The sequence below is a fragment of the Bos indicus x Bos taurus genome, chromosome 27 (genome assembly GCF_003369695.1).
Source record: "Bos indicus x Bos taurus breed Angus x Brahman F1 hybrid chromosome 27, Bos_hybrid_MaternalHap_v2.0, whole genome shotgun sequence".
Taxonomy (NCBI): Eukaryota; Metazoa; Chordata; class Mammalia; order Artiodactyla; family Bovidae; genus Bos; species Bos indicus x Bos taurus.
The window spans coordinates 33,085,563-33,112,421 of record NC_040102.1 but is presented as its reverse complement, the minus strand read 5'-3'; the positions used below and the strand labels follow the sequence as shown (position 1 = coordinate 33,112,421).

Below are 26,859 nucleotides of genomic sequence, written 5' to 3'. Positions count from 1 at the left end.
GAGTCTTTTCCAATGAATCAACTCTTTGCATGAGGTGGCCAAAGTACTGGAGTTCCAGCTTCAGCATCATTCCCTCCAAAGAAATCCCAGGGCTGATCTCCTTCAGAATGAACTGGTTGGATCTCCTTGCAGTCCAAGGGACTCTCAAGAGTCTTCTCCAACACCACAGTTCAAAAGCATCAATTCTTCAGCGCTCAGCTTTCCTCACAGTGCAACCCTCACATCCATACATGACCACTGGAAAAACCATAGCCTTGACTAGACGGACCTTTGTTGGCAAAGTAATGTCTCTGCTTTTCAATGTGCTATCTAGGTTACTTTTCTTCCAAGGAGTAAGCATCTTTTTATTTCATGGCTGCAGTCACCATCTGCGGTGATTTTGGAGCCCAAAAAAATAAAGTCTGACACTGTTTCCACTGTTTGCCAATCTATTTCCCATGAAGTGATGGGACCAGATGCCATGATCTTCGTTTTCTGAATATTGAGCTTTAAGCCAACTTTTTCACTCTCCACTTTCACTTTCATCAAGAGACAGCACATTAAAAAGCAGAGACATTACTTTGCCAACAAAGATCCATCTAGTCAAAGCTATGGTTTTTTCAGTAGTCAAAGCTATGGTTTTTCCAGTAGTCATGTATGGATGTGAGAGTTGGACCATGAAGAAAGCTGAGCACCAAAGAATTGATACTTTTGAACTGTGGTGTTGGAGAAGACTCTTGAGAGTCCCTTGGACTGCAAGGAGATCCAGCCAGTCTATCCTGAAGGAAATCAATCCTGAATACTCACTGGAAGGACTGATGCTGAAGCTGAAGCTCCCATACTTTGGGCACCTGATGTGAAGAACTGAGTCATTGGAAAAGAGCCTGATGCTGGGAAAGATTGAAGGCAGGAGAAGGGGACGACAGAGGATGAGATGGTCGGATGGCATCACTGACTCGATGGACATGAGTTTGAGCAAGCTCGGGGAGTTGATGATGGATAGGGAAGCCTGGCGTGCTACAGTCCATGGGGTCGCAAAGAGTCGGACACGGCTGAGCAACTGAACTGAACTGACCTTTAGGATTGACTGGTTTGATCTCTTTGCTATCCCCTTTCACAGATGTGAAAACTGAGATACAGAACAAGAACATCGTTTCCCCAGGGCACACGGTCAGAGTCCATGTGCAACCTGAGGGCTTCAGGGTCTCATCTCCATCCCTCCAACTGCTCATCCGTCCATGGCCCGAAATTCGTGCGCCCTCCTGGAGGGGTACAGTTGGAGGGGCGGGCACGCGCGTCAAAGGAGGCCAGACAGACTGAGGCAAAGGAGCAGCGGATCGCCGGGCGGCTCAATCCGCTCCCCCCTTCTCGGGGGCCCTCGGTTCAGAACTACAAGGCCCAGCAGGCAGTGGCAGGGGGAGGAGGAGGAGGTGGGACCAGCGCGGGGTGGGAGTGAGAGAGGGAGCCCTCGCGCCTTGCCGGCGCATAGCGCTCGGAGCGCTCCTGCGGGCACTGGCGCGGCGGCCTCGCCTGTGGCGGCGGCGCGGCGCGGGAGCCCGAAGTCTAGTCCAGCCGCAGCGCGCGGAGGAGCCCGGGCTGTGCCCAGAGCTGGGCGGCGACGTCCGGACAGCCCCGAGACTCCGCTTAGCGCATTGCGGCGACCTCGCCTTCCCCGGCCGAGAGCGCGCGCCGCAGCTGGAAGAGCGGCGGAGCCCGTGGACTTTTCTCCGGTCCGAGGGGCGCCCCACCGGGCGCAGGGGACCAGGGCGGCAGTCGGGCACGCCGCGGCGCCGGGGCCCCCGCCGGGCGATGGAGTCCGGGCTGCCAGAAGCCTGAGGGCCGCCGCCCGGTGCTGGAGAGGGGGGGGCCACAGGGTCTGGAGACCCCGGGCGGCGGACGGGAGCCCTCCCCCCGCCCCGCCTCCGGGGCACCAGCTTCTGCTCCATTGTTCCCGCCCGGGCTGGAGGCGCCGAGCCCCGAGCGCCACCGGGAGTCGAGCGCCAGCCGCGGGGGCTCTCGCGGCCCCGCCAGGACCCGAGCGGAGCCCGGGGGCGGCGGGCCGGAGCCAGGGACGCGGACTCCCGCCCGCCCGCACGAGCCACGGCGGACTCTCCAGAGGCGGAACCGCAGCGCCGGGTGAGGTAAGAGCCGCGGCGCCCCCGGATCCGGGGCGGGCTCGGCGTCCCGGGCGGCCCCCCGGCGCCGGAGCCTCCCGGCTGCGCGCTCTCCCCGCCGCAGAGCAGTCGGATCCGGCGCCTCCCTCCGCTCGTTACCCGCCCCTCTCCACCCCCGGCTCCCTGCCCAGCGCCCGGCGCCCCCCTTTTGTCTCCCCTCCCTTCCCTCCGCTCGCGTCGCCTTCTGCGCCCCCTCCCCGCGCCCGTCCCGCCGCCCAACTTTTCCGCCAACTCGCGCTGGGGAGCTGGCGAGGCGGCGGCGGCGGCTCCGCGGTGAGTCCGGGGAGGGACAGGGCCCGGGGCCGAGGCGGCGGCGGTCCTGGGTTTCCTGGGCCTGGGGAGGCAGGCGGGGGTGGGCAGCGAGGTGGGGTGTGTGTGTGTGTTGCATTCCACACCATCTCCTTTTAGTCCACCCAAGGGGAGTCTCCCCGATCCAGCAGGTAGCTTTGGGTGGAAGGCAAAGAAAAAGAAAAAATCCGGGGTCTTCCTAAATCCTTTTCCATCTCCGGGAAAGTCTGGGGTCACTGCAGCAGGCGGGTGGGCGGCTGGGGGCCTGAAGGGGGAAGGAAGTGGAGGGGTCGGTTCGCTTCTCTTCCAGTCGGTTTTAAAGGGGGGTGTCGTCACCAAATGGCTGAAGCTGCTTCAGCGAAGAGCGAGAAAGGAATTCCCTTTTTCCAGAGGCGCTGATCTCCGACTTAGTCCCTCTCTGAAAGGGTCGGAAGTTTGGGGAAGGGGAGGGCGCCCAGCGGGTGAGGTTAAGCCCCATTACAGGGTCGGGGGGAGGGGATTGGTCAGTTCCTATCTGGTTCGAGGAGGTGGGGGAAGGGATGAGGGTTTTGTCCGGTGCGGTTCGCTCGGCACCGATGCTTGTTGCTTCGCGGGCCCAGAACCCTCTGCCCCCTTCCCGCTCCCCTTTCCCGCTATGTTTGGGGTGAGGAGAAGAGAGGGGCTGAAACCTTCGTTTGCAGAGGAATTTATTAACGTTGTAGATGGAATCATTTAACCCAGATCCTATGAAAGCAGTCAGATGCCTCTGGTTGGGGAGCCGGGGGCTTGGGGAGCGGTGAAACCTGCATCTCTTGTCTGGACCCAGAGGCTTTGGCCCTGTTCAAAGTTTCCGCCGTGTCTCCCCCCACCTCACCACCACCACTCCCCCCGCCGCGCCCCATTTTCCAGATGTAGCCGCCGCATCTGGTTCCGTTTCACCCCACCCGGGTACACCGCAGCCGCTTGAACGTCCCTGTTCCTCCCTGCCCCCTCCCCCGGATCGAAACGGAGATCCTATAACTTGTCCTCATCACCTCGCTCTTTACGAGTTTTTCTTAAGACCTGGGGACGAGGCGCTGGGACTGGGGGAGAAAAGAAGTTACCCTGGATGCCAGGGTACTTAGGCTGTACTGGCGCTTTCAGGCTCGTGCGAGAAAGAAGCATCGCCGGCGAGAGGGCCGAGGTTTAGGGGGTGACAATATCTCATCGGATAAGTTGGCCTCTTTGGCCATCGGTCTGACCCAGAGCTGGCCCTGACAGAAGTTTCTGGAACCGGAGCATTGCAGTCTCCTCCCTTTTCAGTTAGAGCCGGAGCGGCGGGAGTGTCTGACCCTGTCCGGAGCCCGCCGCCGGGTCTCGGGCCGCCCGGCGGTGGCGTCACGCGTCCCCTTTTCCACCCTCCCTGGAGTGAGCCCGGGGCGCAGAGGCTTGGGCGTGGGAGGGGGGCCCGGGCTGTGGCTCCCTCGGTGTTTTGAAGGAGTTCTTTCTTTGGGCGGCCGCTCCCGGAGGCTAACGTGGGGAGTTTTACCAAGTCCGCGCCGGCCGCAGGTTTGAAAGGGGTTGGCCTGTTGAGGGTTTTTTGGTTCTGCCCTTTGAGGCAGGAAAGCGCTTTCTGGTTCCAAAGTTGCGAGAGGGTGGGGAGAGTTGGTCTCTCACCCTCTCCTCTCCAGCCTCTTTCAAATTGAAAACACTTCTCTGGTTTCCTCCTTTGGGCGGTCGTTCGGAGGCTGTAATGAAATCGCACTTTCTCTAGACATGGTAATTAAGGTGACTGTTTCCTCCGCAGATGGCGCTCTATCCTTTGCACCTCCGGCCCTGCGCTTTTTTTGGAAAACCGTCTAAATTGTACAACCTTAGCCTTGAGACTGTGGGGCAGAAAGTGGCCATTCCCCCCACCCCCACCCCAACTATTGGCCCGGGCTCCCAGTTTCCTCCCTGAGGCTTGTTTAAAAGCTAAGTAGCAGGGCCCCTTGGGACGTGCCTCTGTCTGGTTAATTACCCCCCCGCCCCAAGCCTGGGTCATCAGCCTTCCTTCCAGTGACCCAGGGGGAGCCCTTGGTGGTGCTGGAGGGGAGACCCAGAGACCTTAGGGAGGATGGCCTGCCTCCCTAATGACTTGTTTACGTATTCTCCCCACCTCCCCCGCCCCCGCCCCCAGTTAGCTGGGAAGACCTCCAGGGCTGCTGCCGTGGACCGCCCCCACCCCCACCCCCCGAGGAATACAAGGTGTTTGGGGACTGGGAAGCTGCCGGGGGTCTCGGCTCCAGCCGGCGATGGTTGCATACTGCATCGGGTGAGGAGCTCGTTGAAATATCTGTTGCATTTATTCTTAGTCATAGCGGAGTGTCAGCTTTTTAATGAGGGTCATCCGGGTGAAGAGCCACTTGGACAGTGTGCGTGCCGCGCGCTGTCTGCTCTGACGGTGCCCGTACAAATGCGCGTTGGGGAGGCATTTTCACGAATGGGATTTGGGCCAGAGTGGGCACTGTTTTCTTTGGCTCCCAAGTAGACAGCCTTGGGTACTTCTTTTCCTTGGCTCCTGGCCATGGAGGATGTGAGAAAGTTCCGTTAGGCACCCTTAGAATAGCAAGTGAAGCCAAAAGCAGGAGAAGACACAGAGAAGGAGCCTGGAAGGTGCTATGGCCCCACCCCTCCTGGGGCAGAGGATCAGAACATCTCCAGATGTTCTCTCAGGTCTGGTCCAGCTTTGTTCCTGTGGACTCCAGAGGCCAGGAGGATGGAGTTGAGAATAGAGGGGGTAGCCTCCAGCCACCGAGAGCAGGCTGGGCTGCTTTGGCTTTTAGGTGTCTGCTTTTTGTTTGTTTGGGGGTGTTTGGGGAGTGTTTTTTGTTTGTTTTGGCCTGGGGGAAAAAAAAAAAAAAGAGTCCTAAAATAAGAGATTTGCTCCTGTGAGCTTGGGCCTTTAGCGGCCTCTGAACACTTTCTTCAGGTCTCCATTTTTTAATCTCTCTCATCAAAATGGCCGTGGTTAAGAGCTTCCTAGGAAGGTTTCAGCCTGTTGCTGCAGGAGGAAAAGGAGCTACAGAGTAAGTGATTCAAACATCTTACTCTGAAAAGGCCTCACCTCACTGGAGAGGAGTTTTAATTTCCTCTTGGGAAATAGGTATTGCATTTGGCTTCCCAAGAGCTTTGTAAAAGGTCTGAGTCAACCCCAGGACTTGTTGGGAGTCCAGATGCAGAGCTTCAGAGAAGATTCTGGAGTTTCCAGAGAGGATTAAAAAGCCGACCTGGACTAAGAGAATTGCTTTTCCCCCTAAGGTTACATCTTCCTGAGATAGAAATCCCCTGCTCATCACCATTCCACTTGCAATTACAAGGAGCCACATTTGGGCTCCAAGAAAACAGCCCTCACCTGGGTGAACACCTCCAAGCGTCTGGTGGTCCACAAGCCATCCTTCTTCAGTGGCAAGTCTTCCTAGATTACGGTGGGACAGTTAGAGTTTCTCTTCTTATTACTCATTTCTTACATACCTCACTCCCAGGGACATCTGGGCACTTTTTTTTTTACAAGGACTCAAAACTTTTAAATGAGCGTTTCTGTTGGACCCACTCATGTTTCGCAAGCCGAGCTGCGTGTGTTCTGTTGGGTGTTTGTGGAGTATTTGCCCTGCCACTCTCCGCCGGGAGTAGGGAATGCTCACTTTGGGGAAAAGCAACCATTTCTGTTAAGAAGTGTTATTCCCAACTAAAGGGATTAAAGTTTTGGCATTACTTCCTCAAGTCTGAGGAATCAAGATGTTTAGAAAATGTCCGGGTTGGTATGCTTTGTAATCGAGTTTGGCTGGCTAACAGGGACGCCTGACGATTTTCTCTGGCGTTGTCAACCTCTTCTCTGCAAGCGCAGCTCTGTCAGTTTCTTTCCAATCGGCCCTTCTTTGTTTTGTTCATTTATTCATCCAGTTACCAAATGCAGCAGCATCCGCTCTGTAGGTGTTAGGTGCTAAGGGTGTTAGCAAGGAGTAAACCAATGCAGACCCTCCTCTATAGGAGCTTGCCACCCTATGATGGACGTTTTTGGAAATTCAGAGGATCCTCGAAAGGCCCAAGAAAGACTTGTGGAAGACGTGGCAGTTTGAGGTGGGGCTCAGAGAATGAGAGAGGAATGAGAGAGCGTGGCCTGCCAAGGATAGAGGAAGGGCAAAGAAGAAGCGCTTGGCAGGCCGTGGAAGTTACCCAGAGCTGTCCTGTCCCCTATAGAGTAACACAGGCCGCGTGGAATCTCAGAGTTTTCTAGTGGCCACATTTGAAAAGGGAACAGGTGAAGTGCATTTTCATTAGTTCACCTGGATGTCAATAATATATCTGATTTAGCCCAGTATATGTGAAACATTATCATTTGAACATGTAATCAGTATTTTTAAAAAATCATTGAGAGACTGTACATTCTAGTATGTACTTTTCATTTCCAACACATTCCGACTTGCACTGGCCACATTTTAAGGGTTCCATAGCCACGGGGGCCACACGGAACGGGACCCCAAGGTCTAGAGTATGGGGTTTGGAAAGACTGGAGAGGGAGAAATGGTTTTGCAAAGGCAGGAAGTTCATGTCCTCCGGTTGCCAATTACCAAAGTCCCCTGAGAGTGCTATCAAGGAGTGACTCAAAGCACAATGTTTATAGATAATTCCTTACATTTGATTAGTGTTTTCAAGAGGAGAGAGCAAGTCCTTTCACCCACGCTGCGGGTTTAAGGCTTGTCACCCCCTGTGGTGTAGGCAAGGCAACTATAATATTTCAGCTCCCTCTGACGACAAGTGGGAAAACCGAGATGTCACGTGTCCTCTCCCTGCCCCTCTTCCTTCTTTTTCCCCCTCCTCGCCCCCCAGTGAGGACCTCTGCACCCAGAGCCAGAGCTGGGCTGCCAGTCCCAGGAGACGAAACTGCTGGAGAGAGGCTGATGGGGCCAGCTGCTGTGTGCACCTGCGGGGCTACAGGTCACATCTGTCAAGCAGTGGAGGAAGGAGACTGTCCCTAAGGGACTTAAAGAATTCCTTAATTAGTAGAATGGGAAGAAGGTGAGGTGAAGGGGGAGGGGACAGTCCCTAGGGTTCCAGACAGCGTGTGGACTAGTGGTCTGAGTCGCTGTGTTTTCCGCAGCAGGATGTGTACCCAACTTACCTTCTGGTTCCAGAAGGGGTTGCCCAGGGAGCTGGGTTTTCTGAACATCTTTTGTTTTACAGACTGGGGACTCAGTGCCCAGAAGGGGAGGAACGGAAGAGACTTTGCAGGGAAGCTGCCAGATTAGTTTGAAATGTGTTGATTGCAGAGCCGAAAAAGAGAGCGGCCAGCAGCCAGACCCCACCTGCCAGGAGGTGGCCAGGCTCTTGGGGGTTGGCAGGGGGGTAGGCAGAGTGATCAAGTAGTGGTGGGACCTGCCTCCCTGCTACCTTTGAAAACCATCTTTTTCATCTCAAGATGATACCACCCTTTCTCCTTGGGTACTAAAAATTCGTTCCTGACTCTGGCCATTCTAGGGGACTTATTGAGGTTCTTAGTCAGGTGTACCTTTCTCGGTGACTGCCCTGCATGCATTTGGTGTATCTTTGGGATGTAACGAGATGTGGAAGGTGGTTTCAGCATATTCTCTGGCCAGCATCACTTCTGTCCCTGGCTGGGGATCCGGCCTGTCCTGTGTCCTAGATGGTACCCCCAGGAGCTGCTTCCAAGGGTCTTTCTCTTGAGCCAAGAAGTTGAGAATCAAAGCTTCGCTTGTCGAGGAGCAACTAAGCCCGTGGGCCACTACTGAGCCCGCGTGCTGCAGCTGCTGAAGCCTCTGCACCTAGAGCTGTGTTCTGCAACAAAAGTGGCCACTGTAATGGAAGCTCACATACCGCACCTAGGGAGTGGCCCCCACTTGCTGCAACTAGAGAAAGCCCGAGTGCAGCAACAGAGACCCAGCACAGCCAAATATAAAGTAAATCAATTAATAAATTGTTGGGGAAAAAAAGAAAGAAAACCCTTTCCCATTGCCAGAATCACCTGGGATCTGTCCTTATCTACATGGTTTCTGTAAGACACGGGGAATTACCCTCTGGAGAAAATAAGCTTTCATCCGGTAGAGCCAGTTTTGATCATGCCATTTTTTTATATATATTTATTTGTATTTATTTATTTGGCTGTGCCAAATAAATAAATTAGTTGCAGCATGCAGTTCTTTTTTTTTTTCTATCTGTGTCGGATCTTAGCTGTGGCTCGTTGTAGCGCACAGGCTTCTTTGCTCTTCAGCATGTGGGATCTTAGTTCCCTGACCAGGGATCAAACCCAGGTCCCTTGCTTTGGAAGTCAGATTCTTAACCACTGCACCACCAGGGAAGTCCCCATGCAAATTCTTAATTGCAGCATATGAGATCTAGTTCCCAGACCTGGGATTGAACCCAGGTCCCCTGCATTGGGAGCATGGGTCTTAGCCACTGGACCACCAGGGAAGTCCCTGATCATCCCCACTGTATTCCGAAAGCCCAGGTGATGGAGACCTCATGCTCTTGCCTCCCCTCTTGCCCACCCTGGGCAAAGCACTTAACCTCTTTGAGTCTCAGTTTCCCCATTGCTTAAAGGGCAATAATAATTCCCACCCTCCCCGAAGTTCATAGTGAAGAAGAGCTGAAGTTTTATAGTTTAAAATCGTACATAGTCCACACTTGGCATGGGTTTTAGGTACAGTAAATACTTACTCGATTCTGTCTCGTCTAGTCCTTTTCCTAAATTCAGAAAAACAGAAATGTTTACTTCTCGTTTGATTTGAAATCATTAAAACATTTCAGGAAAGCCTTGGGAGGGACGCAGGCACCGCCTGCGTCTTCCGCGCTGGCAGGCACTTGAGAACGAGGCCAGGAATCCAGGGGTTTTTCTGCCAGCCGGGACTGACTCACTCACAAGGGGCCCTGTCTGGCTCCGGGGAGGCCAGGCTGAAGCACCACATGAGGACATGTTCCGGGGAAGTGGATTCTCTGAATAACTCGGATGGTTCCCTGGAGTATTTAGGACAAAAGCCACCTGGAGGACTGAGAGGGTCATCCCCTTGCAGCCCAAATGGTGCCCAGAAGGGTTATCACTTAGGAAAGGTTGAGCAGCAAAGACCATTATCCTGAAGACCCTGGAGGACTGTTTTACATGTTGCTGCTCTAGACATGAGAAGGACTTCCTAGGTGGCTCACACAGTAAAGAATCTGCCTGCAATGTGGAAGACCTGGGTTCGATCCCTGGGTTAGGGAGATTCCCCTGGAGGAGGAAATGGCAACCCACTCCACTGTTCTTGCCTGGAGAATCCCATGGACAGAGGAGCCTGGCGGGCTACAGTTCATGGGGTCGCAAAGAGTCGGACGTGACTGAGTGACTAACACTTTCAGACAGGAGAAGGATAAAGGGCCGAAGTCCCTGCCTTTCACCGGGGTTGGCATGAGCCATCTTTGAGTCAGGCCTTGCAAGAAACCTTCTTCTACACGACCTTTCCCCATGTCTGGATCCATTTCTGCTGGACGACTGCTGTCACCTCTCGGTCTCAGGGAGAACTGGGCTCCCCATCTCACGGCTCCCCACTTGGAAGCCTTGTTTAAGTAGCTGGTGAGAGTTGTGTTGTCTCCATGAGGGAAAGCTGCTGGAATCCTAGAGGTCCCCATGATGGGTCCAGTTTTGGAGACAAAAAGAAAGCACCCTGGAGATGGCTTATTTCAGCTTCCTTGCCGTGTGGGTTCAGAGAGGGTCAGCATCTCACGTGGCTCTCAGTCTGGGGACTTATTCTATGATTCCTCATCTCTCTTCACCCCTCACAAGGGTTGGTGTGCCCTAGAGGGAATGAAGACTTATCCTGGGAGAGGTCACATTCATACCCCCGGGCCCCCTCTGGGAGACTTTCCTGAGGCTGTTCGCTTTCCCAGCACAATCGATCGTGGGGCTCATCATGCCTTGGGGAGCTTGATGACAATTTTCCCAATATGGGAAACAGTCCACACTCAGTAAATAGTTGTTGGAGTGAATTAAAGCCCTCCTTGGTCTAATTAAGGCTTCTAACCTCCAGTTCAGCGTTGGGGCAGGACAACAATTCCCTTCTTTGTGTCTGAAGGAGTAAGAGATTGCTTTGGGCACCTTCTGGGCAGGGTGGTCGTGTGACAGGTTTCCCTCTTTTTTTTCTCCTTGCAGTGTGGGAGACCCCCCACCCCACCATTCAGACCCTCCTAACTTGGGGTTTTGTTTTTTTTTTTTCCTTTTCCCCAGAGTCAGCTTGCAAAGAAGGATCGAGCCCACGGCGGAGTCTCCATGGAGGTGTGGAGCCTGGTCACCAACCTCTAACCGCAGAACTGGGATGTGGAGCCGGAAGTGTCTCCTCTTCTGGGCCGTGCTGGTCACAGCCACGCTCTGCACTGCCAAGCCGGCCCCGACCTTGCCGGAGCAAGGTAAGGCGCAGGCAGAGGTCCAGCGCGGGCACACGGCCCTCAGCAGCAGGGTGGGCCAGGCCGGATGTGATGTGCTCAGCCAGGCAGATTCCATCCCAGGGGGCCTGCAGGAGAAACCCCTGAGCTGGCTGGGGCCTGCCAGTAAATGCAGCCAGCTTCATCAGAGGTTGGGTTGTAAAGGCCGACGACATCCATCTGCCAGAGGTGACATGCTCAGGGTGGGTCTGTGCTTTTCTTCTCTTGAAAAAAGAGCTGGTTGGAACCCAAGAGCCAGTTCCCTAAGCTGGATGGTGTCTAAAGTGGGGGCTGGGCGGTGCCGTTGGGTGTGGTGACCTGTGAATTTGGATTTAGAACTTGGATGGTCTACAGAGGATGTGGAGGGATGCGGGAGCTTCATACAGACCTCTGGCTTCTAGAAATCGTTCCCAAGACATGTCTTTTATGAGGGTTGGCCATCATGGCCACATGCCTGCTATTCTGTCTGTCTTGACCATGTCTCACAAGCCCTGTTGGGAGGCTTGGTAAGAGGTTTGCTTCGGATAAACTGCTGGAGGGATTTCAAAGAGATTTTGAAGAGCACTGCGGGACGAGGGTGCTGGTAGAGACCTGTAGTTTACTGGAAACTCAGGGGGATTTTTAGTAACAGGAAAGATTTGCCCCCACTGCTGATGGCATTTTTCCGGACTTGTGAAAATACCTCGTGGAGATTACAGGTACGGCACACCTGGCAGCTTTTGAAGGTCTTTGAGAACTAATATTTGGGCATTTCTGCTGCCAAGAGGTAGTGTGGCTTATGACTCAGCAGCTGATGACAGAAGCAGAGGAGGTTGGCAGGCACTGGGTGAAGGGCTCAGGCATGCGTGTGACATGGTGACTGCGTGTCAAGGGCCACCAGTCTCACTCGCAGGACCTGCGTGAGTGACAGATGAAGAGTGAGCGTGTTTATCCCCTTGTAGGGTGATGGAGAAGGAGGCAGAAGGGTGAAGGGGGCTTTCTAGAAGCTGGAGCAAGCAGGCTGGAGCAAGCAGGTACCTGTTGCATTCAATGACAGAACTGAAGGCAGGGCCTGACCTGGAACATATTGGAGACCCTAAGTGGGGCAGAGGGGGCCATCCTACCCACAGGGAGTTCACCATCAGGTAGAGGGTGACAGGTACAAAGACAGCTAAATTCAAGGTGGACCATGTTTAGACCACACAGCGGAGTTATAACAAAGTGCAGTGGGAATGCCAGGGAAGCGGGGCAGCAGAGAGCTTCTGAAATGGTCCAGAGGGATGGGCAGGGGCTGGGAAGGAAATTCGGGGTGTTCCAGGTGGAACAGCATGAGGGGGTGCTGGGCAGGATGTATAAGGCGTTCTGAGAATGACTCACCTGATGCATAGGTAGTTGGAGGACATCATGCCTGGAAAAATTGGACTGAGTTAGCGAATGGAAGCCTTAATCCCCTGCAGAGGAAACTGTACTTAAATGGGTAAATACTGGGAGTCTTGAAAAATCTTGAGCAGAAAGTGACATGATCCAGCTTTCAGATTTTCAAGCATTTGGGTTTGGACGAATGGGAGGAAGAAGTCAGACAGACCTAGGTTCCAGTCGTGCTCCACCGCTTAATAGCAGCGTTACGTGCTTTGACAAATGACTCAAACACACTAAGCCTTAGCTTGCTTATCTTTAAAATGGGGAGAATGACACAGGATGCAGTGAGATAATCCACATAAAGCATTTGCTGGTAAAGCATGGATTAGTTATGACTGCTGCCGCCACTGTTGCCAGAGAGATGAGTTACTTTTATTTTTTGGCTGCAGCACGCGGGCGCCTTTCTAGTTGTGGCAGGCTTAGTTGCCGCATGGCTTGTGGGAACTTAGTTCCTCAACCCAGGATTGAACCCATGTCCCCTGCATTCATTGAAAGGCAAATTCTTAACCAGTGAAGCACCAGGGAAGTCCCCAGAGGCGAGTTACTTTAACAGTTGTTTTTGCATGTCTAGCTGGAAAAAGGGAGTGAACTAGGGTTGAGGGTTGTAAAGGAAGGAAAAACAGCAGAGATACTATAGAAATAAAACCTATAGGCTTCAGTAGGTTCAGAGACACAGATAGAGAAAGAGAAGTCATATTAGACTCTTTGCAACCCCATGGACTATAGCCCACCAGGCTCCTCCGTCCCTGGGATTTTCCAGGCAAGGGTAGGGCCACCCTGGAGTGGGTGGCCATTCCCTTCTCCAGGGGATCTTCCCAACCCAGGGATCGAACCCAGGTCTCCTGCGTTGCAGGCAGACGCTTTACGGTCTGAGCCACCAGGGAAGCCTCAGAGACAGACAAGGCGAGTGTAAAGGAGGTGAGTCAGGATGGGAGGTTTGTGAGGAGCAGGTAGAAATTGGGGTCAGCCACAGCAATGGGCAGCCACGAAGAGGGGTGGGTTAGGTTTGAGGATATGAGTTTACGCTCAACCCCAAAGTTGTTTTTTTTTTTTTTTTCCACTTTCTCTAACAAACCCTTTTGCAGCCTGGGAATGAAGGGTAGAGAAACTGAATAGTAAGCATCTCGAGCCTGGGCTCCGGTAAACAGAAAAGGAATGTCCAAGGGTCCAAGGATAAGGAGTGGAGGGCAGGGGGAAAGAGTCCTTGAAGCTTCTGGCTGTGTCCAGACTGGGAGAGGAAGCTGGGGGCGGGTGGGGGCGGGGGGTTGTGCGCTGGAAGTCTTGGTCAGGACGAAGTCCCTGCTCCCCTGAACAGGAGGGAGGGGGTGGGAGAGGGGGCTGTTAGGAGGCGATGTGGCGGTGAAGAAGGAAGGAATAGTGCCATGTTTTAAAAAAATTCAGCTTAACTGAGGTATCACTTACATTCTGTAAAATGCACTGATCGTAAGTGTAGAGCTCGGTGTGTTTGATAAATATAGTATTATCCCACGTAACTACACCCTCAGTTAAAAAGACATGAAACATTTTCATCATCCCCAAACCTTGCCTCGTGCTCCCTTTGCAGTCCACTGGGCTCGGGCAATGGCAGATCTACTTGGTGTCACTGCAGGTTAATTTTGCCTACTTTAGAATTTCTCATAATGAAATTACCTGGTGAATGTGTATCCCTTCACGTGGTGGTGGCCATTTGGGCTGTTCACACTTTGGGCTGTTATTACTAAAACTGCTGTGAGCATTCGTGTATGTTATGTTCATGTACTATGGGCATGAAGTTTCCCCTGGACTGCCCTGGTTTGGATTTTGGCTCCGTTTCTTACCGACTGTTGCCTGTTGGCTGTCCCTCTCCGCCACTCTGCAATATTTATTGGTAATGAACATCTACTCCAGAGATCCTTGTGAATATCAGATGTGAATGTCTGCAAAGCTCTCAGAACCCTGGCTGGACATAGTCAATGAACCGTACGTGGGAGCCGTGGGTACCTTTTCCGGGGAAGCATCAGGTGATAAGGGGCTTGCTTCATGGCCACGCTTGGAACACCTTAGGATGCAGAAGTAGGAAATCCACTCGTCTTGATGGGCATCGGGTCCCTGCTTGGTTGAGTCAGCCCCTCCCCATGATTATCCATCCTGAGCTTAGTGATGGCAGACCACAGCCCCCACTGTCTGAAACCCTAAGGGGAAATCTCTCTCTGTGCTTTGTAAACTATAAGGTATCTCATAAATGTAAAGTATTACTGCTGGTTGTTGAATGACAATGCCGCTCTTGTCCTCAGAAAAGACTGGACTGTATAAAAAAGGTTTGCCCAAAAGTTTAAGACAAACTACCTCAAACCCTGCTCCCACTGACTGAGAGCTTTTCCCCTTCAGAGAGGCTTTGCTGTGAGTGAGAGTGGTGAGTGTGTGTGTGTCTTGAGAGCCCCTCCCCCAGTCTGCAAATGCTCCTCGGGGAGTGGGGAGGGCCTGGAGTTTCTGGCTGTCCTTGGAAAGTTGATTTAATAAGGGTTCCAGGAAAACCAGCCTCCCTCCTTCTCCCCCTCTCCTTTCCCTTCTCTTTAAGGTTTGGGATCTTAAAGAGGCTGAGCTGGTTTCAGACCAGGCTTTGTGGGGGAGTGGTAGGGGGAGACCGAAGCGGGCTCATGGGCCAAGGAGTAAGAATGCCCCTTTAAAAAGATAAGCACTGGCTTGAAAGACACTTTGAGCTTGAAGAGGCTTGTTTCTGTGTATTTTTCTCTCTTTTAGAATAAGACTTGGAGAAAAGCAAGTGGACGAATCCAAAACCGCTTGCAAGACCACTTGTCACATAGTTGGGGTGGGGGTCCTGCCCTTTTTTCAAAGCAATAACCTGGGCTGAAACCCCCAGACCCCATGGTGGAGGGCACAACATGAGTCTCAAAATACTTGCCTACATGCTCAGAAACCTGCAACTAATAAATGGTTTAGTGGCTGGGGTTTTACAGCTCCTCCCACCTACCCAGATTTGAAGGAGTCTGGTGGCCGGTTGAAGGGGGAGAGGTTACCCTTAATGGAAAAGCCGCACGTTTCCATTTCTGGCTGCAAGCCCCCTGGAAGCCGGGCACCACAAAGCGAGGCTTTGTCTTTGTGTGCTGCAGAAACCTGGGCCCGTGGGGGAGGCAGCGAGTGGTGCAGGAGACATCACCCCAGCTTCAAGTCCAGTCCCAGGCCCTGGCCGCCCCAGGCAACTCCCCAGGGGTTCCCCCAGCTCTGCTGGGCCCAAAGCGGTATGCATTTCAACCTGGCTACAGGCGGCAGCTCCAGATCAGTACCAGAAGGCATCTCACTGCTGTCCTCCTACAGGCCGTGGCCCCACTGGCTGCAGCTGATCAGCAGGGCCAGAGGACCGGTGTCCGCTGGGCCAGTGTATCCAGTGGCTATCCCATCCCATCCCCCGTATCAGATCGTTTTGCAAAAAGAACCTGTTTGCTTCGGATTCACATGGGGTGGGGGGCGTTGAAGAGAAGCTTCTCCCCGGTGCCGGAAGGCGGGTGGCATTCTGTGGAGCAGAGGGCGGCGATGCGGGGCAAGCCACTGGCAAACAAGGCTGGAGGATCTCAGGACCTGGGAATCTGCGGGGCGCCGGGCTACCCCCGCTTTCCCAGACTATCTCTGTCCCCCGCCCAGGAGGGGCGGCTCCTGTACCCCGAGAAGGGTGCGTGAGCAAGTGTTCTGGAGCGGGGCTTTGTGGACGGTGGGGGTCGGGAGAGGCTTTGAGGGAGGCGGGGAGGGCTCACATGTCCGCCTGACCACGCCGGGCAGAGCCACCCCAGGGCCGTGCTCTTGGCTCTGGCTCCTGCATTGCTGCACCATTAGCTTCACTGATTTTCCACTCTGGCTCTGCCGGCCAGCTCCCCCCTGAAGCCAGGGAGGAGGAATTTCTCAGCGAAGAACAAATGGCTGTCCAGAGCCCTGGCCCGGGGTAGGGGGAAGGGAGGGATCCCACACTGAGAAGCAGGCTGGGCTGCTGTCCCCCCTGGCTTCTGTGACCGCCGCCCACCTGGAGTTGAGGAGGGTGGGCAGGGACCAGAGGGAGAGAGAGGACCAGGGATGCCCCTGGGGAGGTGAGTGATGGCTCATGTCTGGGGCGGTGATAGACGGCCTTGGGAGAAGTGGGTTCTGGGGAGTCGTGCTCCGGGAGGGTGAGGTCCAGGGTCAGAGAGCCTGACCGGCAGCTGCGCCCTGTTTTCGCAGGGCCTCGGTCCTTGGGGGCCTCTGGGGGCTCCAGCTCACCCTGTGGACACCACCTTTGCCTCTTGCCTCCTGAAAGCCTGGCAGCGGGACAGCTGTTTCCCTGCTGACCGGGAAAGTCCAGCTGCTTCTGGCACTGCTGATCTCCCGGATTCAGCTGCCCGGGCCTCCCTGTTTGTCCTGGAGAAAAGGCACTTCCACGCACTTCCCTTCCTTCTGCCCACCCTCTCCCCGACCTGCGCCCCCCAAGTGATTCAGCTGCAAGCCAACTGCTCGACATGGGCTCTTAAGGCCAGGAGGAAGTCCCACCCTGTTTCCTCTTAGGAGAAACTGCCTGGACTTGGGCTGCTCCTGAACTTGAAGGCTTGCTTTGACTCACAGCTGGTGATGGCCAAGTAAGCAGGGGACGATGGCTCAGTGCCCCCAGGGCAGGCTGGTTGTGGCTCCTGCCCTGAGCCCCCCTGTCCTGTTCTTGGTTCACACTGACCCTCGTTGCCCCCCTTGCCAAACGAGGTGCCCCCTGCCTTCATTTAAAGGCTTTCTCTTTACAAACGGGAAAGCTCAGGATGGGGCTGTATCCACTCAGTTCCACGCACTGAGAACCATCGCCTGGGTGGAGCTGGAAACGCAGTGCTCCTTCCCGAGCCCACGTGTTGTGGCATGGCCAAGCCTCCTGGGACAGGTTGTGTAAAAAAAGGAGGTGAGTGTTGGCGTGAATGTGGTTGTGTTTCCCGGGCCCTAATGTGTAGGCGTGTTGAGCCTCAAGTGGGTGAGAGGGTCAAGGAGTTCGGTGAAGACTGGACATTAGTGGTCATGAGTTTGGGCAGGGAAAGAGATGAAAAACCATCAGTGCTAAAGCTTCACATACTTGATCAACAACGAAAGTTGAACTGAAGCCTTTATCCCTTCCTCTGTGTTCTCCAGGGTTAAAAACTAGCCTCTGGCTAATGGTCTCTTTGCCATTTGTTTACTGATCACATTTTCTTCCTTTCTCCTTCCCTTCCCGCCATCCCTCCTTCCTTCCCACCCAATCACCTTCCTTCCTTCCCTCTCTACCATCCATTCATCCATCTGACCAAACAAGGCTTCCCTCTTTTTTGTTTAATACAGCATGCACATGCAATTATAACCATTGTTTATCCTGGTCCTTTAGCGGAAGTGTTCATCCCTAGCCTTTCCTGCTTTCACTCTGTCGTTTCTACTCCTAGCTTAAGGTGTAACTTAAGGGCCATCTCCCGATTGAAGCCCTCCTCTGTTTCCAGATAAATCACTTTTTTTTCTCTCTCCTTTTTGTGTAGCATTCAATCTAGCACTGACTTTCCCCTGCCTTACATTATTTAATATATGGCTGTTTCCTTCACCAGAGCAAAGTTCTGGGCAATTAGAAAGAATGTTTTTATTGCTCTTTTAAACCAGGGATATTTGGGGGACTTCCTTGGTGGTCCAGTGGTTAGGATTTTGCCTTCCAATGCAGGGGGTGGGTGTTTGATCCCTGGTCGTGGAGCTAAGATCCCGTATGCCACACAGCCAAAACACCAAAACATAAAACAGACTCAATTTTGTAACAGATTCAAAAAAGACTTTAAAAATGGTCCACATCAAAAAAAAAAAGGAATATTTCATTATAGAAAATTTAGAAAATATAGGCTTGCACAGAGAAAAACTTATATGCCCACCATCCGAAAAGAATCACTGTTAACAATGAATCTATTTCTTTAGTTTTTTTCTACATTTATACAACGTGACTTTTCAAACAGGTAATTTATACATTATATACTAGTGTGTAACATAAGCAGGTACTTATTGCCTTGCAGAGATGTTTCCATCATGCTCAAGTAACTACACAGAAGTATAGATGTACAAGATTTATTTATTCATGCAGTCCTCACTATTGGGCACTTAAGCTATTTTCAATAGTTTGCACTTAAGTGAACATACTTTCACAAATAAAATTTGTCCATGTATCCAAAGATTTTAGATACATTCTAAAATCTTTTCAATACATTCTAAAAGTTGTGATTTAGTTCAGTTCAGTTCAGTCCCTCAGTCGTGTCCGACTCTTTGCGACCCCATGAATTGCAGCACGCCAGGCCTCCCTGTCCATCACCAACTCCCGGAGTTCACTCAGACTCATGTCCATCGAGTCGGTGATGCCATCCAGCCATCTCATCCTCTGGCGTCCCCTTCTCCTCCTGCCCCCAATCCCTCCCAGCATCAGAGTCTTTTCCAATGAGTCAACTCTTTGAATGAGGTGGCCAAAGTACTGGAGTTTCAGCTTCAGCATCATTCCTTCCAAAGAACACCCAGGACTGATCTTTAGGATGGACTGGTTGGATCTCCTTGCAGTCCAAGGGACTCTCAAGAGTCTTCTCCAACACCACAGTTCAAAAGCACCAATTCTTTGGGACTCAGCTTTCTTCACAGTCCAACTCTCACATCCATACATGACCACTGGAAAAACCATAGCCTTGACTAGATGGACCTTTGTTGGCAAAGTAATGTCTCTGCTTTTCAATATGCTATCTAGGTTGGTCATAACTTTCCTTCCAAGGAGTAAGCGTCTTTTCATTTCATGGCTGCAATTTTGGAGCCCCCAAAAATAAAGTGTGACACTGTTTCCATTGTTTCCCCATCTATTTGCCATGAAGTGATGGGACCGGATGCCATGATCTTCATTTTCTGAATGTTGAGCTTTAAGCCAACTTTTTCACTCTCCTCTTTCACTTTCCTCAAGAGGCTTTTTACTTCCTCTTAACTTTCTGCTATAACGGTGGTATCATCTGCATATCTGAGGTTAGTGATATTTCTCCTGGCAGTCTTGATTCCAGCTTGTGTTTCTTCCAGTCCAGCGTTTCTCATGATGTACTCTGCATATAAGTTAAATAGGCAGGGTGACAATATACAGCCTTGACGTACTCCTTTTCCTGTTTGGAACCAGTCTGTTGTTCCATGTCCAGTTCTAACTGTTGCTTCCTGACCTGCATACAGGTTTCTCAAGAGGCAGGTCAGGTGGTCTGGTATTCCCATCTCTTTCAGAATTTTCCACAGTTTATTGTGATCCACACAGTCAAAGGCTTTGGCATAGTCAATAAAGCAGAAATAGATGTTTTTCTGGAACTCTCTTGCTTTTCTGATGATCCAGTGGATGTTGGCAATTTGATCTCTGGATTCCTCTGCCTTTTCTAAAACCAGCTTGGACATCTGGAAGTTCATGGTTCACGTATTGCTGAAGCCTGGCTTGGAGAATTTTGAGTATTACTTTACTAGCATATGACATGAGTGCAATTGTGCTGTAGTTTGAGCATTGTTTGGTATTGCCTTTCTTTGGAATTGGACTGAAAACTGACCTTTTCCAAAAAGTTGTGATTACATAGTACCAAACTGCCCCAGAAAGGTGATAACCAGTTAAGATCTTTAAAAATTGTAATTAATACTGTTTATTACATTTTCACATTCTGCATCCTTTACATATTTTTACCTCTACACCAGTCCCTTGCCTATAGGTTTTATTTCCATAATCAGATGAAGAAACTGAGGTTCAGGGAGTTAAGTAATTTATCTAAAGTCATGGAGTTGATGGGCCTAGAAAAGGGACTAGCAGCCCACTCCAGTATTCTTGCATGGAGGACCCATGGACGGAAGAGCCTGGCGGGGCCACAGTCCACAGTCTCAAAGAGCCAGACACTACTGAGCTGCTAACACACACAGCTGATGAGAGGGGAAAGTGGAATTCAGGCTCAGGTAGGTCTGACTCCAGTAAATTTTTTTCCAGTGTAAGACAACTCTATCAAATTGGGTTTCTCCCCAGAATTCAGGCAGACCAGCATTACAATTTAAATGCTGCTAGGTTGGTCGCTTTTGTCTCACAGGAAGTAGGCGTCACCTCCCTTTCTGGGGTGGGACATACATGTGTGTGATTGGGGTAAGGCTGCTTACCTTGTGCCATTTCTTGTGGCACATTCTTCCGCTCTTGACTGTGAGGCTGTGCATTGCTCATAGGTCTGTGAGCCGCCCCAGTCAAAGTGGTTCCCTAGCCTAGAATAACCAATGGAACAAAAACAGCCTCTCCCAGTGTAGCTGAGACCTCCTACCTGGCGAAGGTCTGGGATTAGAGGTCTCTAAAAGCGTCAGAGTCCACACCTTGAGTTTTCCTTGTTGGTCGCACTTGTTTTGAATATAGTGTGTTGTCTGGACATGAAACCACCTGGAGTGCTTCTAAAACGGTCCAACAGTGTCTGATAGATGAGAATAAACATGGCTAGAAGGCTCAGCAGGCCTGAGCTCTAGTGTCCTTTTGAGGCTACCAGTATTTGTGTGCATGTGTGCTAAGTCGCTTCAGTTGTGTCTTTGCAATCCCAGGAGCCCGCCAGGCTCCTCTGTCCATGGGGATTCTCCAGGCCAGAGTACTGGAGTGGGTTGCTATGCCTTCCTCCAGGGGATCTTCCTGACTCAGGGTTCGAACCCATGTCTCTTATGTCTCTTGCATTCGTATGCAGGGTTTTTTACCACCAGTACTATGTGGGAAGCCCCCACAAATATATATATATATATATATATGTGTGTGTGTGTGTGTGTGTATGTATATATATATTATAATATATTTTTTTTATATTTAAAACATGAAGAAATGCAAAGAAAAATCCACAAGGTGATAGGGTCTTGAAATTTTGTTTTTCTTAGTGTTTATATTTAGCAAAGTAATATTTTAAAAAATATATATATTATAATGCACTTGGACCAGTCACAAAATACTTAAATTGAAAGAATATTCAGCGTATATATTAATTTGTAGTACTCTGTCTGAAGTGTGTCCCAAGAATAGAACACACATTTATTGTAAGTTATTTGGTAAATATTTTCTTCCAGTTCTTTTTTTTTCTTAAGAGTTATATTTTTCATTAGTCCAAACATAGGAAATACACATCCGTGTTAAGTACTTCATTTTTTTTTAACTTTATTTATGTATTTATTTTTGGCTGCAGTGGGTCTTCCTGCTGCCCTTGGGCTTTCTCTGGTTGCAGTGAGCAGGGGCTGCTCTCTAGTTGGGATGCAAGGGCTTTTCATTGCGGTGGCTTGTCTTGTGTAGACACGGGTTCTAGAGCTCAAGGGCTTCAATAGTTATGGCGCACGGGCTTAGTTGCTCCTTAGCATGCAGGACCTTCCTGGACCAGAGATCGAACCCATGTCCCCTGCATTGGCAGGCAGATTCTTAACCACTACACCGCCAGGGAAGCCCCTGTTTCAGTTCTGTCAGTAACTGTCTGTATGACGTTTGGGGGAAAAGCCTGCACGTCTTGGTGTCCCCTCTGGATTGGACGCCCAGGACAAAGGGCATCCCTGCCCCAGCCTCGCCATGGGTCAGGCTCAGCCCCAGCCAGTGTCACTCTGACTCCACGTAGGAAAATAGAGTAAGTGACTCATTGAAGAAGAGTCACCCAAAGACAACCTCAAATAAGGACATAAAACCTAGGTTATGAGGACATCTGAAGCCACAGGAGAAGGCTTCTTCCCTAAAGTGAAAGGACAAGCTGACCACTGTTAGGGGGCGGTGACATGTGTGCACATATATATCAGGAAGGCAGAGGTTTTGCTCTGTTTTTTGTTCACTCCAGCACCTTAGTGTCTGATATGTATTAGGCACTCAGTTAATACTTTTTGAATAAATGAATGCATGCATGAATGCACAGGGAAGTAACCATCCATTTTCTTTTTTTAAAAAAGATACTTGCAACTGATAAGAACCTTCTGTAAAGCACAGGGAACTCTACTCAATACTCTGTAATGACCTATATGGGAAAAGAATCTAAAGAAGAGTGTGTGTGTGTGCACGCGCGTTTCTGACCAGATGATAAAGAATCTACCTCCAATGTGGGAAACCCAGGTTCAATCCCTGGGTCAATCCCTCTAGAGAAGGGAATGGCGACCCACTCCAGTATTCTTGCCTGGAGAATTCCATGGACAGAGGAGCCTGGCCAGCTATAGTCCATGGGATCGCAAAGAGTCGGACACAACTGAGCAATTAACGCCGCTACCACTACATGTGTGTATATATATATATATCTGATTCACTTTTCTGTACAACAGAAACTAACACAACATTGTAAATCAACTATACTCCATTAGGACTTCCCTGGTGGTCCAGTGGCTAAGACTCCAAGCTCCCCCCAATGCAGGGGGCCTAGGTTAGATCTTAGTCAAGGAACTAGATACCACATGCTGCAAGGAAGATCAAAGATCTTGAGTGCAGCAACTAAGACTCGGCACAGTCAGATAAATTAATTAATACTGAAAAGCAAAATCCAGGGGACTTCACTTTCACTTTTCACTTTCAGGCATTGGAGAAGGAAATGGCAACCCACTCCAGTATTCCTGTCTGGAGAATCCCAGGGACAGAGGAGCCTAGTGGGCTGCCATCTATGGGGTCGCACAGAGTCAGACACAACTGAAGGGACTTAGCAGCAGCAGCAGCAGCAGGGGACCCCCCATTTAAAAAAATCCATACTCCTACTTTTTTTAAAAAAGGAACTAGAGGGGAAAATACCAACAATTTCCAATTTTAAAAATAGGGAAGATAGGAATGAAATCCTTTTCAATGAAAAGGTACAGCAAATAGGTGAGAAATAATTACTGCTACCCCATATTGAGCCCTTTATGTCACCTAATGCAGTTTTCTGCGTTCTCATTTCTGCAGGTTCTCAGATTTTCGCTGCAGGGACATCACCCGGTAGACCTGTTAAAAACCCATGTCCACCCCTAGAGCTCTGGAGCCTGCAATGGGGCCCCTACCAGGTGGTTCTAACAAGGTCCCCAAAGATGTGGATGCTGCTGGTCTGGGGATCACACTTTGAGAATCTCTGATATCTCTTAATTCTCACTCACTTCAAAAAGTCTACAAGGTAGATGTTTAGGAAACTGACTCAGAGAGGTCAAATGAACACTCCCCAAGGTTAAACAGCTAAAATAAATGGAGGATCTGGAGTTGACTTGGGTCTGTTTAATATAGGTGCCTATGACTCTAACCTCTGTACTGGGAGGTGAGGAGGGTAAAGAGGGCTGAGTCTGAATGCTGGGGGGTTTCGGAGGAAGGAAGACGAGGAGTAGAGAGTTGTCTGAAGGCCTGTCTGGAGGGAAGGAAACGCCCTCCTGCTTTGCTTAGGGCTTGAAGTCAGTTATCACTGCCGTTGGAATGTCATCAGCTCTCCCATCATCGGACCTTTTGCGTTCAGAAATGTCTGCCCCTTGTATATACAACTTCAGGGTTTACTTTGGGGATTAAGGTTTGTTTCCCTTCAGTTTTAGGAATTAGCTTTTAAAGAGTCAGGTTCCTTGACTAACCTACTGAACGAAATTCTCTCTTCGGCATCCAAAACTTTAGTCCATGTTATTTGCTCTCTCAAGCCTCTCTTAATGCCTGAAAGGTACACTTGGAAGAGGCATTTATTTTATAATGTTAGTCTTTCGCCACTACCCACTGACTACCAGTCCATTTTTTAAATTTATTTGCCTAGCTAGTGAGCATCAAAAAAAAAAAAGATAAATTCTTCTAGAATACCTGGGTTCCTAGCTTATTCAGTCATAGTCTCTGGGCTACCCCACACCCTCAGTTCTGAGATTTCTTCTGGAACATCTTAGGCCAGAGGGAAAAGATGAAGAGAGACATGTATTGAAGGTGCTGGTGGCTATAACTCTGTGGCCAAAATGGAATCCCCTCTTCTTTTTCTTTCTTTCTTTTTTTAAACATTGACTCTATTTTCTGTGCTTTATATTACATGTTTATGGTGCTTAGTTACTCAGTGACCAACTCTTTGCCACCCCATGGCAAAGCTGTAGCCCGCCCAGCTTCTCTGTCCATGGAGTTCTCCAGGCAAGAATACTGGAGTGGGTTGCCATTTCTTTCTCCAGGGGATCTTCCTGACCGAGGGATCGAACCTGTGCCTCCTGCACTGCAAGCGGATTCTTTACCTGCTGAGCCGTCGTGGGCTGGGAGTGGGGAGGGTGAAGCCCTGTAAGTTACATTCTTGCGTCTTACCTGTTTCATTTTGGTCACATGCTGCTGCTTTTTCTTTTCTTTAATATTTACTATATTCTCTTTGCTGTATGTTACATCCTTGTGTCTTACTTAGGCAGGTGGGATCTTAGTTCCTTAAGTGGAAGCACAGAGTCTTAACCACTGGACCACTAGGGAAGTCCCCTCCCTCTTTTAAGGAAAAGTAACTTGAACTCTCTTGTCTTCCTTCACTGAAGATGGAGTGCTTTGCTGGTAGGGGCCGAGGGGACACAGTGATTGGTATTCAATTCCCAAGGCTGGGTTGAAACTTAGAACGTTGGTTAGAGCTGCGGGCCAGGCGGGGGGTAATTAGGGCTTGTCCAGTCGGCCTTCCTATCTCAGAGTTGAGGACACGGAGGCCTAGAGAGGGATGACTTGGCCTAGGTCACGCAGTCCTCCCAGCGACTTCCATGCCAGTACTCTTTCTGCAACCATTTGGGGCTCAAGCAGAGTTTGGGACTAAGTGGTTTTGACAGTTTCAAAGGGGGCTCTCATTTCTTAGGACACCCAGAATGTGAACCCTGCCCACAGTAGGTGGTCTCTCCTGAGAGGCTTATTGTTCTAGATCCCCCAGTTCATCTGAGCACAGGAGTCTCCAGTGTGGGCACTGACCCCCCAGGCAGCCTTTGGTCCTGGTTCTTCTACCTGCTCCATCTGAGAGCCATTTCATCTCAGGGAGAAAAATCCCCAAACCACGCTCTTTCAGTTTCTGAAAACAGTTTTGTTTGTTGTTGTTCAGTCATGTCCGACTCTTTGTGACCCCATGGACTGCAGCACGCCAGGCTTCCCTGTCCATCACTGTCTCCCGGGGCTTGCTCAAACTCCTGTCCATTGAGTCGGTGATGCCGTCCAACTGCTCCCTCATCTCTGCACCCCCATCCCCTCCTGCCCTCAATCTTTCCCAGCATCAGGGTCTTTTCCAGTGAGTTAGCTTTTCGCATGAGGTGGCCAAAGTACTGGAGCTTCTGAAAACAGGATGAAATGCTCGACTTTCATGGTGAATATGAAGGAGAGAGAAAATGAATACATGGTATGTCCATGGGCCCTCTGGCCCTCGCTTACCTCCCAATCTGTGGAGAGGCCATTCAGTTCAGTTCAGTTGCTCAGTCATGTCCGACTCTGCGACCCCATGAATTGCAACACGCCAGGCCTCCCTGTCCATCACCAACTCCCGTCAGATTTTAGATTTCACAAGCCAAATCCCCACCTCCCAATATTTTGGGTTGACAACTTATTTTGCCATATAAGAACATCTTAAAAAAAACCAAAACTTAACATTGTCCACGACCAATACTGTTTATTATGGTAAAATATACCTACTGTAAAATTCACCTTTTTTAAGTGTACAGTTCTGTGGCATTAAATACGTTTCCATTGTTGTACAACCATCACCACCGTCCAGCTCCAGAACTTTTCACCTTCCCAGCTGACACTCCACCTGGTAAACCAGTTTTTACACCATTGCCTTTTAAAACACTACTGCTGGTGGTCCAGTGGTTAAAACTCCCGGAATCCGAGTTCCCAATGTAGCAAGCCGTAGGTTGGATTCCTGGTTGGGGAACTAAGATCCCCACACAGTTCTGCCAATAAATAAATAAAAGATGTCTATTACCTTTATTCTCAAATAAGGGGCATTTCTTTAACAGGGAAAAAAAAATGTGACTTTATGAAGAGTCCCTTTCCCCACTGCAGTGATCGTCATCCTTCACTGGATCCGATGACCCAGGCCCACCATCGCAGCCACAGGACTGGCCGGTGAAGGAAGGTGGCCAACCCCAAGGGCGCTGATAGCCCTGGCGCATGTGCTCCGAAGCCCCCATCGAGGTCTGGTGGGGAGGGCAAAAGGCAGATGCTGAAACAGCTGTGGCCTCGGCTAACTCATCAGCAAGTTTAGGAAGCCACAGTGTTTTCCTAGCCAGCTGCTGGGGTTTCCTTCCCCAAACCAGAGTCGGGGGGGGGGGGGGGGGGGCGGGGGAGGGGAGGCCCTGGGAGGGGGCAGGGCGGGGGAGGCGCCTACATTCTTTTCTTCGAGGAACCTGACCGGACTTCTAAGGTCAGAGCCGGGTGGAGTGGGAGCTGCCTGGTTACCTCTTCGCCGTCGTCCCTCCCCCACTCTTAATGATCTTTCCATTACAGAACCCAGACCAGGAAGTGCCTGACAGGTCACAGCTGCAGACACATGGCTGGGGAGGCCTGGGCTCCGGGCCAGTGGTGGGAGGGCCTGAGCTCCCCTCGGAGCAGCGGGACCCCTGCACACTCACACACATACACACACACACATACATACACACACACACACACACACACACCTCTTCAGCTAATCCAGCTTTCCCTGACCGCTTTGGGGGGAAGGTGTTCTGTGTT

At 50.9% G+C, this 26,859-nt stretch overlaps 1 protein-coding gene across 14 annotated transcripts in view; it reads left to right on the top strand.

Moving 5' to 3' along the window:
• The first annotated feature begins 1,773 nt into the window (after window positions 1-1,773).
• FGFR1 (fibroblast growth factor receptor 1) overlaps window positions 1,774-26,859 on the top strand; it is a 51,563-nt gene continuing 26,477 nt past the window's right edge. For 12 of the 14 annotated variants that reach the window (XM_027529679.1, XM_027529694.1, XM_027529693.1 and 9 more), the window contains exons 1-2: window positions 1,774-2,120; window positions 10,654-10,832. In XM_027529679.1, the coding sequence (XP_027385480.1) occupies window positions 10,742-10,832 (91 nt within the window). In that variant the 5' untranslated portion in view covers window positions 1,774-2,120; window positions 10,654-10,741. Of the gene's footprint in view, window positions 2,121-2,324; window positions 2,427-10,653; window positions 10,833-26,859 lie in introns of those variants that run through there. The other 2 variants (XM_027529687.1, XM_027529692.1) reach the window with 2 other exon arrangements.